Source organism: Carassius auratus, chromosome 22 (genome assembly GCF_003368295.1).
Source record: "Carassius auratus strain Wakin chromosome 22, ASM336829v1, whole genome shotgun sequence".
Taxonomy (NCBI): domain Eukaryota; kingdom Metazoa; phylum Chordata; class Actinopteri; order Cypriniformes; family Cyprinidae; genus Carassius; species Carassius auratus.
The window spans coordinates 1549400-1567809 of record NC_039264.1 but is presented as its reverse complement, the minus strand read 5'-3'; the positions used below and the strand labels follow the sequence as shown (position 1 = coordinate 1567809).

The 18410-nt window shown below is 38.8% G+C and overlaps 1 protein-coding gene and 1 long non-coding RNA gene across 3 annotated transcripts; both read right to left on the bottom strand.

Annotated features, from left to right (window-relative positions):
* Nucleotides 1-80: 80 nt before the first annotated feature.
* On the bottom strand, nucleotides 81-1829 carry LOC113039380 (uncharacterized). Its single transcript, XR_003274966.1, has 3 exons — nucleotides 1775-1829; nucleotides 1253-1423; nucleotides 81-476 (listed from the first exon to the last, which is right to left on the bottom strand). It is a non-coding gene; the product is annotated as an uncharacterized LOC113039380 (long non-coding RNA).
* Nucleotides 1830-7346: 5517 nt separating this feature from the next.
* Nucleotides 7347-13833, bottom strand: LOC113039353 (F-actin-capping protein subunit beta isoforms 1 and 2). Of its 2 annotated transcripts, XM_026197253.1 has the most exons (10): nucleotides 13661-13833; nucleotides 10758-10847; nucleotides 10517-10638; nucleotides 10322-10435; nucleotides 10115-10256; nucleotides 9917-10033; nucleotides 9754-9819; nucleotides 9589-9665; nucleotides 8579-8673; nucleotides 7347-8068 (listed from the first exon to the last, which is right to left on the bottom strand). In XM_026197253.1, the coding sequence occupies exons 1-9, from the start codon at nucleotides 13661-13663 to the stop codon at nucleotides 8580-8582; spliced, it is 825 nt and encodes a 274-aa protein (XP_026053038.1). In that variant the 5' UTR covers nucleotides 13664-13833; the 3' UTR covers nucleotides 7347-8068; nucleotide 8579. The 2 variants fall into 2 exon arrangements, with proteins under 2 accessions (XP_026053038.1, XP_026053037.1); XM_026197252.1 differs by lacking the exon at nucleotides 8579-8673.
* Between the last annotated feature and the right edge of the window lie 4577 nt (nucleotides 13834-18410).

Sequence of the window (18410 nt, the reverse complement as noted above, 5' to 3'; positions counted from 1 at the left end):
AACTTTTTTAGGCAGGTCTTGCATTAGTTTTTAGGTACAGAAGCTGAATAAAGTAATCAGAAAGAGCTTTAATGCCAGGTGTTCACACATACGAGGAATTAGTTTTCGTGAGAGAAGCTCCGCAGAACAACAGAATAACAGCCACAGAACGATTTGATTTGTCCAGGGTAATGTCTGGGAATCCAGAAGCTTCCATCAGCAGAAACATATATTAGCTGAACTCTGTTTGTTTCACGTGTTATTCATAGTAAACAATATTCCAGATGCTGTGTCAGATTTAGGTTGAACAGCGGTCTCAGCGCGTGCCGAACCGTGTGTGGAGAACTGAACAGAGATGACCTGACCTTTGACCCTCCCAGACACAGAGCAGCTGGACTGCATGGGTTCATCAGTGAGGATGTGCTGATTACAGGGAATCACTGGGGAGATCCCGTCCCGTCCCGTCCACTTCTGGGATGGGTATTTTGGGCTGGAATCTGTCAGTTACAGTAAAAAATACATAAATACAAATACAGTATACTACAGGTCACAGCAACTTTAGTAAAATACCATTTTAAACGTTTTTGTTATTTGTTATTTGAATGAACTGAAATGTACACACATTAATCTGATGTCAATCCTCCACGCTAGTTAATCACAAAGTTAAAACATAAAACATAAAATATCAGGAGAGTTTCAAAGTGTGCAAACTTCTTTTATCCTCACCACACGCCAAACTATTAACACTGTCAGCATTAAAAGATAAAAGTGCTGCATTCTGCTCTGAACGTGTTGTTTGTGCTGAAAATAACACACACTTTCATCATCGATGCGTTTCTTACAGATTTCTGCTCGTTCACATTCAGAGACAGAAGAAGCACTGTAAGAATGAAAGATTAATAAGCAGATGTGAATGAGAGAGTTTCTCCATGGCTGAGATAACACTGCTGTGAGTGATGTGCTTTCACTTCAGTTTCAGAACAAAGATCTGCCAGTGAGGACAGAAAATATACTCGCGTTTATCTGCTTTCCCATTGCAGATATTTGTGCTAATTCTAACCAAAAATGAACACAAATGCTTATAATTTCTTTTAGAACACAAGACTTAAAATCTTAAGTACATGCTTCTTGATTCAAGAGCGTTCAGATATTTATTCTAGAAAACAAGACACAAGCATTAATAAACACTTTTGTGCAGTGTAGTTGTCATCTAAACTAGGTTTAATTCACACATCATTTCCAAACTTGTGTAGATGAACTGCAGAACTGACACCTGGGATGATCCGGATGACCAGTGTCCAGCTGTTTGAGCCCCGGACTGGACACACACTCGTCCTGAAGAATGAGCAGGTCACAGTGAAGGACCGCACCGGAGGATATCATGGAGGATCTGGTGTGTGTGTGTTCACACGGAGCACTACACGCTTCTTCAGCTGTCTTTACACTGGAGAGATAATATAGAGAAACACTTCACATCACACATGACAGATAAACACTTCACTGAGTCTCATTCTGTTACCCCTCTGACAGCAAGAGTCCAGCGATATAAAGATGATTCCACCTTTATCAGAGATCTTCAGTAATGATTCAGCACAAACACAAGAGACATACGGTGTTGTGAAGAGAGCACACACTGTGTTTTAATGGGTTAATCTGACAGAGTTTATACTGTGTAAGTGCAGGACAGGATCGTCTGCAGTGGAAACCAACAGAAACATCCCATCTAAATGAAATCATCTCAAATCAAAGATCAGTGAGCTGCTGGTTTCACACACGAGACTGAGAGAACACTCACAGATCATGACCGTGCAGTTCACCGTCACCTGACCCTCTGATGCTCTTCATTTCCTGTCCACACTCCTGTCTCCAGAGACCCCAGACAATAACATTTCATTCTGTAACAAGATTATAGGTTTACAAATGTAATTTTACTCTGTTTGTTAATGTTTTTACTCAACATTTGTGCAGTTTTTGGAGGATTTATGATATCTTTTACATTTCTATAAATAAATAAATAAATATTTATTTAAATAGGCTTTTTACAAAAAAACAGCATTTGATGTAAACTTCCCTTTATAAAAGACCCAGATTTCTAACTTTCATTCATGGGATAACATGGATCATTTTAAATGATTTCATGTAACAGTTATACCCATTTTTTGCTATAGAGCTCCACTATGTACTATATGCTATGTGACTAGCTGAAAGATATCTTTTCACAAGCTGGATTCAGTTGGATTCATATCTAAATATTATAAAATCACAATTATAACAAAAATAACATACTTTTTGTCAAAGTTTAGCATTTTTTTTCCTGTTTTTCAATGATGTTACATTACAATGCATTGCAGGCAGTAAGCATGGTAAACCACATGACTTCTGTGTGTGTGTGTGTGTGTGTGTGTGTGTGTGTGTGTGTGTGTGCGTGTGTGTGTGTGTGTGTGTGCGTGTGTGTGTGTGAGTGAGAGTGTGTGTGTGTGTGTGTGTGTGTGTGTGTGTACGTGTGTTGTGAGCAATATAATTTAGCATTGTGGATGTTTTTTGCATTGGTGGAAGTGTGCCACTTTATTTGTGCCATTTCTGTCGATTTGTTCTGCGTTGTCATTTCTTCCTATATTTATAAGCACTGGATTCTGGAATACTAATGCTTGTCACCTTGTGTTTATTCATCAGAGTTGCTGAAACTGATCGAGGGTCTCCGGTGTCTGGTCTTACTGAGTGATAGTTCAGTCTGTTGTTTAACACATCTCACATGATGGAGCAGATCTTCAGCGAGCACTGAACACACTCTCATCACATCACATCATGTGTGTGTTATAGAGCTGAATGAGCGTCTGCTTCCCTGTGGGACCGTGTCAGGTCAGGGACGGTTGAACATCCAGGAGAAGTGTGTATGGTCTGTAGTTTACTGATATCACTAGATCCCTCTGACAGTGATTAGAGAGCAGTGCTCGATGTTGAACACGGGTCAAGCTGAGGATTCGTGAAGAACAGGCTCAGTGTTCAATCAGAAACATGTGTCACGGATCACTGCTGTACCGTGTGTGTTCTGCTATGATCTCCTCTGAGCAGTTATTAAACAGAAGTGTGTGTTTAATATCGTGCTCCGAGCAGTCATCACGTCCGGCTGGGTTCAGAAGTGTTCAAACACAGCTCTGAGATCTGTGTGGAGCTGAAACCAGCTGTATGTGTCTGCAGATCTGTTTATGAGACCAGCAGCTAGCGGATCGATCGCTAGCACACACAGGAATCACTCATACAACCTCTCATTTCTACATCTAGCTTTTATCAAGTCACTTTTCCAAGGAGAACATGTCTGCATGTTAACAGTTCTGTTCAAATTCTTATTCATCTTGTTTGTGGGGTTTCAGAGGTTATAGTTCATTTTGTTTATTTGAAAGATTCTAACAGTTAAATGTTATTGTATTTGCTGTATTTAATATAAGTTATAGACTGGTTGTTTGTGCCTCTGTAGGAGTCAGTCAGAAATGTTCCTAAAAGCCAGTGAAATCTCTTTATCCTTTTATAAAGGAGCCTCTAACCAAAGATCTGGAGCCGGTGTTGTGTAATATATTGGGTTTCTGAGCTTCTCGGTGACGCTGTGGGCGGAGCTTACGTGAATATTCATGAGTTTCCTGTTTCACGTTACAGCGACTCTGACAATATTAGTGCGTTTGCACCGGATCACACAAACTGTTCAACAAGGTAACGTGAGGTTAATTACGGTTCAGCTTCGGATGAAGAGAAGCAAACGTAGAATATAATTATTTGTGCACTTAATGTTATTCATTGTTTGCTGTTGTTAAGCAGATGTTAAATATTTCATCATATTCCTCTGTTTCACTTTTAAAAGCATGTCATCTGATAAGTATGTGTTTAATGTTGTGTATATGATGGCACAAACTTGCTACAAACTCACTGTAAGCTGAGAAATAAAGAAGGATATAAAGACTCTTATGAAGTAACAACTATTTATCTTTTTTTTTCTCTCTTAAAAGGCGTCAGAAGGAAGTGCATGACATCCTACAGTTGATGTGGAGAAGCGGTTTGTGATTGATATATCTGTTATAAATCAGCAGAGACTGATATTTGTTCCTAGTTCAGAAGATCTTCTAGTGAGGGACTTATTTCTCAAGCTATATATGAGACAATATTGCACACATACATGGGTAAACCTTCTCAGAATTAACTTTTTATTTGATTTTATTTGTTTATCTGATGCAGGGGATGGTGGAAGATGACCAACAGAGTGTGTACTTTATCACTGTTAAACAATAGTTAAACAAATCATATACAAAATAAAACCTAAAGCCTGCTATTTGATACAAGTGTTGTATTATTAACCAGTTTTACTACATTTCATTCCTGAAATCCACACTTTTGAAAATCAAGATAATCGAAGATAATCAAACCAAGCACAACCTAATAAAACATGTTTCACTGATAGAGGCTTTTGTAAGAAAGATCATGTTGGTGGATATATTAATATTAAAAACATGTTGGTTATTCTTGAATGGTTTATTCTGCAGTGGTATAATCATGTTTCTTCTCCCAACATTCAGACTGATTTCATTGAGTTTTCTCGTGGTCTTTAAATCTCTGTTTGCCATTAGTTGTTCTTATAGGAATCTACTTTAATAATGTATTTAATAATTGACTTACAGCAGAAATCATATAACATGTTTGCTTGTGTGGATCAGTAGACCTGTCCCTAAACACATATACAAGTAAACCCTTCTGTAGCTTTCAGCAGTTTTCTTTTTTAAACATGTCTTTTATATTCATACAGGTGTGTATTAAATCTCATTTATGTAATGCCTTCACATCTGTTAATAAAACCTTTAACACAGAATCAGCTGAAGTCTTTATTCAGCAAAGCAATCTACTTTTATCTTTGAAATGAGAATATACAAACTACTGTATGTTTTGATTTAGCCATTTGTTATTAAACTACAAAACATTTGAATTGTTATAAGATTGTAGAAAATAAGCAAAACATTATTAAAGTACTGCAAGATTGTGAGTTTCAAAGCTTGACCAAAACACATTTGAGTCCAGATGATTTTCAAGTGCACCACAATGAAGTTTATGATTAAAGACAAAAATAACGTTTATTAAGAGATTTTTGCATCTTGTTTTAACTATATTGTGCATTGTATACTAAATGTATAATTTTGGGGGCAAATAAATAAAATAATAAATACAGAGATTAATGTTTATTCAGCTCATCCAGCTTTTGCTTTGTTATTAAAAACATGTTTTGAATGATTGAGTAAACGATTAAAAATTACACAGAATAATCATCATACATTTTATTATGACACAACACATACATTTTGTCAAAGTTATTAAAAGACACATTTTATGTCAAATAAGAACATTATAAAACTGCTTCATTGTAGGCTCATTTGGAGGCTAGTTCAGGTAAATCATTACAACAATCACTAACCATAACACAATCTATAAACTATTTTGCATATTGAAAATAGTAATAAAAACAACAATAAACTAAGCATGATGCCATTCTATGCTAAAACATATTTTGAAAATCGTTTGTGTTTAATTTTCAACGCACTAATATTGTCAGAGTCGCTTTACCGCGAAACAGGAAACTCATGAATATTCATGTAAGCTCCGCCCAGCGTCACCGAATATTACACAACACCGGCTGTGCTTTCAAGTAATGCTTTGAACATCTGTTTCACTGAAGGGCAAGGGCTGACGGGATATTTTACAGGAAACACTAAACCGGGAAGACAGCGGGAAAACAGCTCAAATACACGAGAACCCCGGAACAAAACGGGAGGGTTGACAGTCACTAACTACACCTTTGAAACACAGATAAAAGTCCATGTGTGAAGGGTTGTTAGCACACAACTAGCAGCTAGAACACAGCTTACCTTCATCCGGATTACTGTATACACCAGCTTTATGATCTGCAGCTCCTGAACCCATCCATTTGTGAACTGCACATGAGACTCCAATGACTTGTAGCTTCAGCTATTGTGAAGTGTAGGCGCTCACAAGACAAACAAGGGAGCAGAAGATATCTGTAATATCTGAATATATCTGGAATGCAAAAGTGCGGCAGCAAGTCTCTGTCGGTACTCCACTATTTGTTGGGAATTTGATATGGATCCAAACCGTTAATAGTGCAGATTTTGTCCACATACCGGTCCCTGGCATCCCTATTTAGCGTATCCCTATAAATCCCTCAACCTTTTCACGATTTTAACATATTTTTTCTTTCTCCCAACTCTGCTTCTTCTCGTTCTACTTGCTGTATGTTTACATTCACGAGGCCATCAACATGGCCGCCAGGTCCCAGAATGCAACGCGGCGCTCAAGCCCTATTAAACCAGTTTATCTCCTCAGAGTTTGTGCGGAGTCTCCATGCTGACAAACAATAGAAACTATCGCAGAAATTACATTACAAGCATCAACTTTTAACCATTTAAACAAATATTTGTTTTATTATTTATCATAATCTGTGTGTATTATTTGTGGATTGTAAACACAACACTCATGTATAAACGCACAAATACAAGTCATGCATTTAAACCCACGATTAACACGCATTTAATTCATCAGTGAAAGAGGCGCTTCAAGTCAGAGAGTATTTAGTATGTTTCGTGTGACAGAACTCTTGAGCTTTTTACATGTTTTTAGTAAACTCCGGAAGTGTTGGTGTTGTTCTGGCGCCCTCTGCTGTCCTTGCTTCCGTTCACCTCACAGAAACCTGGGGTTTGAGTTCTGAATGAGTGTGATATATTTTAAAACACAGTTTTTCACTTGATTAGCAGTTTGCAGATTATTAAATAACATACTTTGTTTTACTAAAATTCATTAATAGCCGGTTAGCATCAAACCATTTCTTTAAAATGCTCATTTAAACGCAGGCTTGTTCCAAATGTTTTCCACACCAATTTATCTAATCACAAAATGACATCTTTCAATACTCAAGACACCTTACAAATATCATTTATATACAGTGCAAAACATGTAGGCAGTGCCTAACACTGAGCCCTGTGGTACACCACAAGTAACCTTCAGTAAATCACGATTCAGCACGATTAAGCTTCCCTGTTTATAAAAACTATAAAGATTTGTCTCACTGCGATCTGAATCTGTAAATCTCTTCTCAACTTCATGTGATTATTCCTTCTATTAAGATTAAATCACCAGAGCATTCAAAGCGACAAGTGTGTGATTTGTGATAATGACAGGGCTACTTAGAGAAACGAATAAAAGTTCCTGAAATACTGATTACCTGTAGCTGATGAAGTGAGAAGAGAGTGATCGTGACGGAGCTGCACAATGACCTGTGAGAAAACCAGTTTTACACAACACAAAGATAGCACGCAGGGTCAGTTTTTCCTGTTTTTTATTGTTGCTGGAGGCCCTAATACAACATAAACCGTAAGCTTTACAAAAAAAACAAAAGCAAAAAAAGACCTAAAGAAAAAAATGTGAACTTGACAAATAATTATCCAACCCAAAGAAAAGAAGGAAACCGTCTGACGCTCCCAGATGGACAGAGAGGAGAGTATGTTTACTGCATCATGACACGTTAAAAACATGACGTTAAACACACACTCGTCTGCATGGACTCGAGCACAAGTTTTAATATTAACAGCAAGACAATGATCAGAATACATACATACGTGTGGATATTTATATATAGATTTATATTAATATAATCACCCGCTCCTCGTTTATTCCTGACGCGTGACACTACAAGAAAACGTGTTCTTCTGATGGCAAGAGAAAAGCTCCGCCCCACTGCGATGATGTCACCGAGAGCCAATCAGACGCTGTCTTAATACTACATGATTACAGAGAGAGAGAGAGAGACGGGTGAGGTGATACGAGCCCAAATACAAAAACAAGAAGCGTAGCCTTTTCTCCTTTTTCCTTAGTTTAGCACAGACGGAGACAGTGGTGAGGTGGAGAGAGAGAGAGAGAGAGAGAGAGAGAGAGAGAGAGAGATGGTCTCTAGCTCTGCTGTTTGCTGCGCTGGTTAAGAGCGTGCATCAGGTCGTTCTTCAGAGCCTCCTGCTTCGATTTATCCGCCAGCATCTGAACGCTCCTGAAACACACGAGGGAAGAGAGACGGGTTTAGTTCATCAGCAGACGGAGAACAGGCTTCAGGAGAGATCTCACATCAACTCCACATGCTGTTAAACAACAAACACATACCACCTGATCTCAGATACACACTTCATTAAGCAGGCAAACTCACATCAGTAAACACTCAAGACGTGTGTATTCAAGTCAATCAGATCTCTTATATTCAAATGTCTACGCTTTATTACTTCAGCTGCTCATTCAAAGAGATCATTGGTGCTTCATAATGCTTAAAACGTTTATTATTCGATTTAAGATTTAAGACTTTTTATAGGCTTTTAAGGAGCCATGTAAACCCTGAGAAACCAGCTGTGCAGTAAAAGTGAATCGACTGCATGACACTACAGATTAAACCACACGGGAGGTCTATGAACACTGGTTAATACTGATGAGCAGTACCCAGAATGCACTGCATGCAGTTAGTGTCTCTGTTAAGGAGGTGTGCAGGCGGACACACACAGACATCTCTGACCCTAGTCGATGTAGATCTGACGCTGGGTCAGAACCTGAGAGAGCTCCCTCTGCAGCTGACGGTACTTTTGATTATCAGGAAGAGACTCGATCGATCTGGAGCCCCAGAACCACAGAACCACAGACAGACAGTCAAAACAGGAGGAAACCGCAACTAATGCATAGGACTCTACCGTGAATCTGTAATGAATCTGAGTCTTTAGTCAATCTGTGATGAATTTAAATCTGAACCTGTAAACAAAATAATACTAATAAATAAAACATTAAATATTAAGTAAGTATATTTGTTGATGTAATAAAGTGACTCAATAAGCCAAAACAACTGTATTGGACATTTATATGAGAGACGTGGAAGCTGGGTAAGAAGTCAATTTTCTGATTCATAGAAGAAAAACACGTCATTATATTCAGTGTTTGTGCTGGCTGTCTGATTCATAAACAAATGACTCTTATGAACCAGTTCTTTAAATGATTCATTCCAGAAGACTCGCTCATTCGGAGGTTACTGTCTGAATGAGTTTACTTCATGAGCTCACTCAATCACTTACTATTAATACAATAATAATATACAGAACCTGAACGGTGTAGTCTTACAATATTACACACTTGTACTTATATACCTGCGCAGCACCTGAAGTGCACAGCCCAAAACAAACTAAATAACAAATAAATAACTGAAACATGTGTTTTTAGACGTCTCTGGAGACGCTGCAAGAGTCAAACGTGTCTATGATTACACAGAAAACACAGGAAAAGCAGCGTAATGCAATAATAAACCTGTGAAGAGCTGCTGTGTGTGATCTTTCACGTGTGCTCCACGCTGACAGACGGAGAGATGCGGTTCATTTATAGATCTAGTTAATACAAGTCTACTGCTGTTACACCCTCAGTCATTCTGAATCTGAATGACCTTGACCTTTCAGATCTGTATTATCTCTGAGCATGTGTATAAGGCTTGTTTGTAGAAGATGTAGTTTTAGTTCATGCAGTGTTTGGAGTCGTGAGACGCACCTCAGGCCGTTGACGATGTCCTTGGTCTTCCCGAAGTAGATCTCGTTGAGAGTGGAGCGGATCTTGTTCTCCATGTCCTGACACACACACAGAGAGAGAGTTTGAGTGTGTGTGACGACACGTGTGAGCTAAACTAGCGTGTGTGTGAGAGAGAGAGAGAGTCACCTCCACCAGGCGTCCGATGTTAGCGATGTGAGGAGAGGATTCACCGACCGTCTCGTCTTTCTCCATCTGCACACACACACACACACACACACACGGAGGGTAACCCGAGGCGGTCACATGACTCCCTGAGCACTATAAGAGGAGCGGGGGGGGGGAGCGGTACCTGTCGGGTGAGACTGCCGCCCAGGTTCATGGTGCCAGAGCCGGTTTTGGTGGTCTGGAGCCACAGCATGACTGTAGACGTGAGTTTATAATGAGCCGTGCGGCCGCTCGACTTCTCCTGGAACACACACACACACACACATGCTTCACACACACACCACCACACTACAAACAGCCTCAGACTCTTAATGACTCTCACCTGCACCTCCACCACGTGGATGGAGTCCCAGCATCCCTTGATCTTCTTGGAGCCGTCTCCAGCTTTCTTGATGAGGATGACTCCGGCGAATCCGTGGTCCAGATCCCACAGGTAGACGGAGGAAACCCCGCCCTCGAAGTACCTGAGAGAGAGAGGGTGTGTCAGTCACGGCTCTCGGCCAATCAGAGCACGGGGGCGTGTACTCACAGGTCTCTGTACTGGTCGAAGGCGTTGTTGGCCTCCACCTCCAGCTTACGCAGTCGAGCCGAGGGCATGGCTCCATCATCGATCGGAGGCTCGTATTTATTACTCCACGGAGACCTGAGACAAACAAGCACTCAGTGCTGCACCTTGTGTAGCCGGAGACACTGTGTGTGTGTGTGTGTGTGTGTGTGAGCGCACCTGTAGGAGTCTCCATCACGGTTGTAGTCACACAGCAGATAGTCTTTCCCCACCACTTTATCACGAGCGATCTTCAGCGGCTGATCCACCGACGACAGCAGGTCTTCACACAGACTGGGCACCTGACACACACACACACACACACTCCTGTCAGACCTGAGAAACACCTGAGTGCTTGCTGTGTGACTGACACTGACGCTAATAACTGCTAACACACACACACACACACACACACACTGACCAGGTCGATGAGGTCGCTGAGGTTCTTCTCGATCTGCTGTGGAGGCAGACGTCTCATCAGGTCCAGAGCACAGTCCAACTGCTGCTCGTTCTGCAGAAACACACACACACACACATTCAGCTTCTGCTCATCCTGAACCAGTAAACCATCACATCAGAGGACTTCTGAAGATCATGTGACACTGATGATGCTGGAAATACAGCGGAGCATCACAGAAATACATTACACTTTAACACAGATTCACACAGAACACAGATGGATATATCTCTCTTCTGATTGGCCGACACATCCGAGACAGGACTTTTATTTTGACAGCACAGAGCGCACACTGCTCACACTCTCTCTTTATTTTACACATTTAATTTATCCATTTTCTAATATTTGATTAAAGTAAATACAATGATATGATCTTTATATCAGCATCATCCACCCTGCTTTACAAAACAACATCAGAACTATATCAGTCGCACACTAAACATTACAATACAACTACAGTCTCAGATCAGCTCAAACAGCACAGTCATGTTCAGATAGATGGCATTTCAAGTCCAAGGACTAAAATAAACTATTCTCTTTTACAATTAATTGAAAAAATCAAACTAATACAAAAAGAAGATTTCTAAAATTAGAAATGTTGCCATGGCAAATAACTGAAATAAAATGTTTGAAATACAGTTGGACCAACAAATACTAGATTAAAACCTTACATTTGTATGGAAATTAGAAATGTAAAGTTATATGAAAAATACATCTTTATTTTAATCAATGAAAAAACACAGTATCTTTGGCTGAAACTTCAACGTTCAACATTTCTGTCCAAGTTAACGTTAGAGTACTGACATCAGTAATAAATGAACCCCTGAGCGGAAGCTTGCTGTATTTGAGTTAGATGCTGTATGATTATTAACACTGTCCAAGTTAATGTGTGGCTATTTTAATCTGGTATGGGAAACTCTGGCTTAGGCCAAGAACAACAAACGTCCTCTAACTTCCTGTTTGTCATCTGCTCCGCTTTAACGGGTGACTGCTGTCTTTCAGAGTGAACACTAAAACACAAAGGTCTTGAGAACTGAGAGAGTCACGGCGACACCTCGTGCTCCTGACGCCAGGTTTACACGTGTGTGTGTGTGTGTGTGTGAGGGGTCAAAGGTCACAGCAGACACACCCCAGCTGCTCCGTGACGTCTGAGAGCGTCTAAACTCTCGCTGTCTCTGAGAACATCTGAAGTGAACCCGGAGTCTCTTCCCATAACATCCTCACAATACTGAGACTCTGGAATAACTGACTGATGAGTGAATACTGATATAACACCAACACAGATCACTTCTGTCAATGATCCGGAGTTACACATCGATCTACGACGAATCAAAACCCTCAATGATAAACACCCCCAACAAACACCCCTAAAACAGCAAATACAGAAACCATAAACTAAACCAACATTACACTCGAGAACAAATACTAAATCCTCAAATACTGACCCAAGAATAAACCCTAAGCCAAGTCTAATAGTGACATGTTCAAACACTAAACCACTGAACCCCACACTACTTCAAATACTACACATTAAAGCAGATCAATACTAAACGCCAACATAAACACTTCTCTGTGCAGAATTTGAACACATCTCTCCATTTTCAAAAGTGAAACAAAAACACCCAAAGCATAAACAAACAAACAAAGAGTAAACCAATCCAATACTCAACACATTTAACACCGCGCTCTTAAATAATAAACCCTTGAAAACTGACTCTGAAGATAAACCCTAAAATATTAAAGTCTCAAATCCAAGAAAACACCAAACAAATACTCAAACGCTAACACCTTCTGAGGGTTAAACTCAAATATCAGAGACATGAATACTCATCTACTAACTCTATTAAAGCACAATATTAAAGCCCTAGTGAAGTCTAGTACTCGACCCTTCAAACATCCTCAGACCAGCCCTGAACACTGATGGACAAAGAAATCCTGATATTAGTGATTACCGTTTAATGACCGCCTGACTGACCTATCGCAAGCCCCTCCCACCGAACACAGATGAGCCAATAGCAGTCCAGGACAGAGAAACACTGGAGGATCCCAAGCTTTCAGCGGTTTGATGGTGTTTATGCTATAAAAATGATCAAATGATGAGCCTGGCGCACTGTAAACACAGATTACAGGTATCCAAACAACAAATAAAACATAAACACATAACCCAACATTAAACCAAACAAACACTCACCCATTAAACACTAAAACCCATCTGACAGGAAAACTCAAACATAAGATTCTTAAATACTAAACTCTCAAATACTGAACTACATCAAAGAAAACACAATATTAAATTATTCTAACCAAACACTAAAAAACCCATTTGACAGTTAGCAGATACATAAACACTGCTAAACCCCAAAACATCTGAACAACACACACTATAACCCTAAAGTCAATCCGTAAACCCTCAAACCAGCCCTGAATACTACAATATTAAAATCAAAACAGCTCTAAAAACACCAAACCAACAAACACTCAACTCCGATAGATCGATACTACGATATATAAATACTAAAACCTCAAACACTGACCACCAAATGACCCTAACAGCCCTAAAAATAAACTTAAGGTTCGAGAACTACACAGAATAAAGCTACAACAAACAAACACCAATGCGACGAACCCTAGACCCCTGAGAACACAAACACGATCTATAGACCCCTCAGAAGCCTCTAACACGGAGCACATCTGAGACAGACACTAGGCCTGCAGCGCTCAGTGCTCGCGGGGTGTTTATTTCGGGTGTTTTAGCGCGTGTTGTGGTGTTATAATAGTGGTCTAGGGCTCGGGTTCCGGGAGCGCTGCGCGTCTCTTCCTAAAACGGCCATCGGCTCGCCTCAGCTCGCGCGCGCGGCGGATCTTACCATGACTGCGGCGCTCGGTGGCGGTTTCTGCGGGACTGAAGCGGCGGAGGCGGGTTCGGGTCGCGGTGCGGTGCGGCTCGGTTTGGGTCGCTCTGGACGCAGTTCGGCTTCGACTCTCTAACGGAACCCAGCCCTGTCAGCGCTGCACTTCCTCATCCGGGACCCTGCTTGCATATCCGGGTCATTCCGCTGCGATGCCGCACAGACCAATCACTGGCGCTTTAGTAAGGCATGGCCAAATATAGAATAACAGGGGCGTGGCGGAAGTGAGGAGGGCGGGGCGTAGGGCGGGGCGTGGGGCGGGCGCTAGAGGGAGGCAGAGAGCAGTCATTAAAAACAATAACATTATATAAAAATAACCCTAGAACACTAAACGAGAAACTTATAAAAACAATAGAAATTTTTCTATTTAGTTTATATTATGTTTGTTTATTTTAATTTCAGTTTTTTTATTATTTTAGTTCAGTTTTGTTTTTTGCACTTTGTATTTTGGTTGTTGTTTTATTTCATGTAGTCTGAATAACACTTCAAAACAAGAAGCCTGAGCTCAGTCTGAAAAATAGTTTTTTGTTTTGCTTTATTTTATATATATATATATATATATATTAAAGAGAGAAAGACAAAAGTGTAATATAAACAATTCATTAACAACGAATGAGACAATTGAAAACATAATTATATAAATATGTAAAGAGCATCAGGATGTTTTACTTATTTATTTATTTGATATCTCATTTAATCAGAATCTGAATGAATAATCTGAAAGTTAGCTTCGAATGTATTGTATCTGAGGGTCTTAAATAATAGCAAACACAATAAGCTGCATCAAACTGACACAAAAGGATTATTATGTTTTTATAGATAAATATAATCTTCAGACACGAAGACAAACTCCTTGCATGTGCAAACATACTTGGCAATAAAACTCTCTGATTCTAAACACTCTTTCCACAAAACGTCGTTTCAGTATGTAAGTAAAATACAAGTTATTAACATTTCAGCGTGTTTTATCAATGCTCCGTACTGTATAAACATAGTTTGGTCTTGAGCAAAAGAAGATAGTGTCGCTCTACATTCTCGCGAGATCTGTAGAACTCTAAGCTACATACGAGCTATGACTCGGAACTCTCGCGATATCTGCAGAGCGGCTCGATGGCGGATGACAGTGCGGTCAAAACTGGTGACAGTCCAAGAAACACGTTAAAACGGCATCATTTATTCATAAACTACATAGATAACAGCAGGAAGGTTTACTGGCTGGACAGAGACGTGTCCGTTGAACTATGAACACTCTTGGAGCAGCAAATAAATACAAATTATTAATATATCCAAGTATATGAGATCCTGGAGCACAAGACCTGTCAGAAGGGTCAGGGTTTTTCAAAACTGAGATGTACACATCATCTGAAGCTGAATAAGTCATCTCTCATTGATGTGTGGTTTGTTCGGAGGACAATATCTGTCTGAGATACAACTGTTTGAAAATCTGAGAATCTGAGGGAGCAAAAAAATCTAAATATTGAGAAAATCACCTTTAAAGTTGTTCAAAATGAAGCCTTGGGGGAGGGGGGGGGGGGGGGGTATAACATACAACATGTTATCAAGAAACAAAAAAGTAAAAAAAAAAGAAAAAGATAAACATGGAAATACAAAATACAACAAACAAAACAATTGCCAGGGGGAGGAAAGTACAGCTTTTTTGTTCACAGAGTCTCTGATACGGTCAATATAAACACATATTTCAGTTAACAAAACCATTTTTATTGCTAAATTTACATTTATGAATGTGAAATTTGGTCAACAGAATCTGTAAATTAATTAAATAAAAGCACTGTTCTTTTTCATCAGGATAGTCAGTTAAACCAAAAAGTATATTTTCCCATAAGAGTGAAAAATGTTTTAAACACTGAATATTCTCCCTAATAAACTTCTGGACCTCACCCCACAGTGTAACTGAACATGCACAAGGCAGTTTCCTCATATTCATTACAATAAGTACAATTTACATTTATACCTTGTTTACATTTTGTGAGTAATGACTTGCTGGATAAACTCTGTGAATAAGTTTATAAGAAACTTCTTTAATCTTATTTCTAAGATGCTATTTTTGTGGTAGTAACCACACTGTTCCAGGCCTCGCTGTGTGTGTGTGTGTGTGTGTGTGTGTTGTATTCTGCTGCAGCGTCACCTGCAGTGTGTATGCTGTCTGTTCTTCTGTAAGATGTGAAGTCACAATTGTGAGATGTAAACCAAGAATTTAGAGAGGAAAGTGTCAGAATTGTGAGATTCACACCAAACACACACACACACACACACACACAAGCTCTCAGTATTCCCACCCATCACAGATTAAGTAAGCAACAGTGTTTCTCAAACTGTGGTGTGTATACCACTGAACACATCTGATTTGATTTGATACCCCTTCTAATCCAGGACTCAGTGAAGTCAAGTGTTTAGGAGGGGTATTTGGTGTGAGATGTTTGAGAACAGATGATGTAACATAATAATAAACCCAAAGTTAACATCACTATATATCTACATATATCCACACGCATGTACATAAGATGACACATGTGGATGCCGGATCTGACATGCTAGAAACACAGACACAAGTGTTCTGCAGATGTGTTAACAGAGCGGTTCTGACAGAGGAAGAGATCTGAGCGAGTGAATGAAGGAAGACTGATCCTATCTCCAGGAGCTCGAACACAGAAAACACATTTCACAATTCCTCTCTTAACTCTAGAGACAGTAAAGAAGATCTGATCATTGTGACCAAGGCTGTATTGTGAACTGTAAGGCACTAAATATTGTGATAAATAATATGGATATTGAAGTAAATACATTTAATAATGAGCTGAAGGCGATGGTGTTGTCTTCGGGCTGAAGGTGAGAGCCAGGACCGCTGTTCATACATCACACAATGATATGTCCTATCAACAGAGTGTAGACAAGTAGCATTAGCATTAGCATATATAATATCTGCACAGTCCAGAACCGGTAGCAACCATAGACATATAAACACCTAGATACGTCAACGCATCCGCCATCTTAGTGAGGGCAAGACTGCCTTAAAAATACATGGACGTAAACGGGGAGCTGCGGTTATTACTGAATAAAAACACCATAACGTTCACATTTATTACTGAATTCTCCCCTTATGTCATGTATATATGTATTATAATCTCTCTTTTTTGTTTTGTTACTAAGACTATATATTTTCCTGTTTGTATTAAGAGCTGCTCTCTCAGGCTATATTTTTTCTGTATCCTATTATGAAGAAACGGATTTTATGCAGCCATGTTTGTTTGTAAATCTTTTTATCTTCAATAAAAAAATAAAGTAATAATAATAATAAAAAAAAGTTCACATTTATCATCCGATTTCAGAGGTTTGTGATCTACGTGCAGTTAAAAAAACTTTGCCTCCAGTTATTTAGTGACAATTATTGAAAGCTCACATTTGTCTCACTCACGGTTTACAAAACTGTTAATTTATTATAACTGTGACATATTCATGTAATGTCATTTGAATGTACACTACATGATATGTAGTTGTTTTATTGCTTTCTCTGTGTTCAATCCCAACATTTTTATTTCTTTTTTCTCTCTTTCTTGTGTCTCAGGTCAGAACACAGCTCATTCCCTTTGAAATTCTGGGATAAAATCTAAGTAATACATCTTTAATCACTAATAATTTACTATTGTCGAGAAAATGTAATAAAACAAGTAAATACAAATCAAAAATTGACACACTTGTAGTCTGCTTTTCATTTTGCTAGCACTATAGCCTACAGATGAACTCCACAACAAATAATAACATGTAACTGATGAGGATATGGATCCAGTGGACATATGAACATATAACTGATACAGTGCACAGTAGAAATATAGTAATGTGATATGTTATATTAAAAAGTACATGTAGTTCAACTTAAAGTAAAGTGAATAATATGAAAAGTGAGTACAACGGTACAATATAACATATGTATGTGATATAATAGATTTTTAATAGCATAGCATATGTATAATATGAATAATACCATAATAAATAACTGAACAACAATAGGTTAACAAAAGAAGAATATGTAATATCAAGGGTGGAATAATACAGCATAGACAAAAATGAAGAATAAATTAATAGTAAATTAAAGAGTAAAATAAATAAAAAATTGAAATGTAATTTTAAAATACTATTTGTGTAATAATTATTAATCACATTAAGACACAACTAATGACACAGCACAAAATAATTGTGGACATGAGTTCCACATTGTGTTTAGTTAATGAGCTCCTTAAGTAGAATATATACATGTACACACACACACACACACATATATATATATATATATTGCCAGTTATTAATTGTTTATTTGCCTGAAGAATAACCTTAACAAAGATACCTTCAAAAAGCTCAGGTTTCACTTGAGGAGTAATTAATTGTGATTTCAGATGTGATGAATGTAAGTGTGGACCCCACCTCCCCTGGATCCTCCATCTAATCTATATATGATGTAGTTGTCCAGTTTAACATCGGAGTCATCTGTATTTCCATTTAGCCAGGTTTCAGATAATGTTATTATATGTGGATTATTATAAACAAGCCATGAGCTCAGTTGATCAGTTTTAGGAACTAAACTGTGAATGTTTAGATGAATTACATGAAGTCCTTTACCCATTGTTTACAGTTTATGAAGTCAATGTCAAGCTAGAAACAACTGTCTGACATGTCTGAATTACAGTAATGGTAG

What these genes read in the sequence shown, in the direction of transcription:
- LOC113039353 (XM_026197253.1), bottom strand. An exon ending in CGTGATGGAGACTCCTACAG is followed by an intron (nt 10,436 to 10,516) that starts GTGCGCTCACAC and finishes TGTTTGTCTCAG; the next exon opens with GTCTCCGTGGAGTAATAAAT. An exon ending in GCGGCAGTCTCACCCGACAG is followed by an intron (nt 9,820 to 9,916) that starts GTACCGCTCCCC and finishes GTGTGTGTGCAG; the next exon opens with ATGGAGAAAGACGAGACGGT.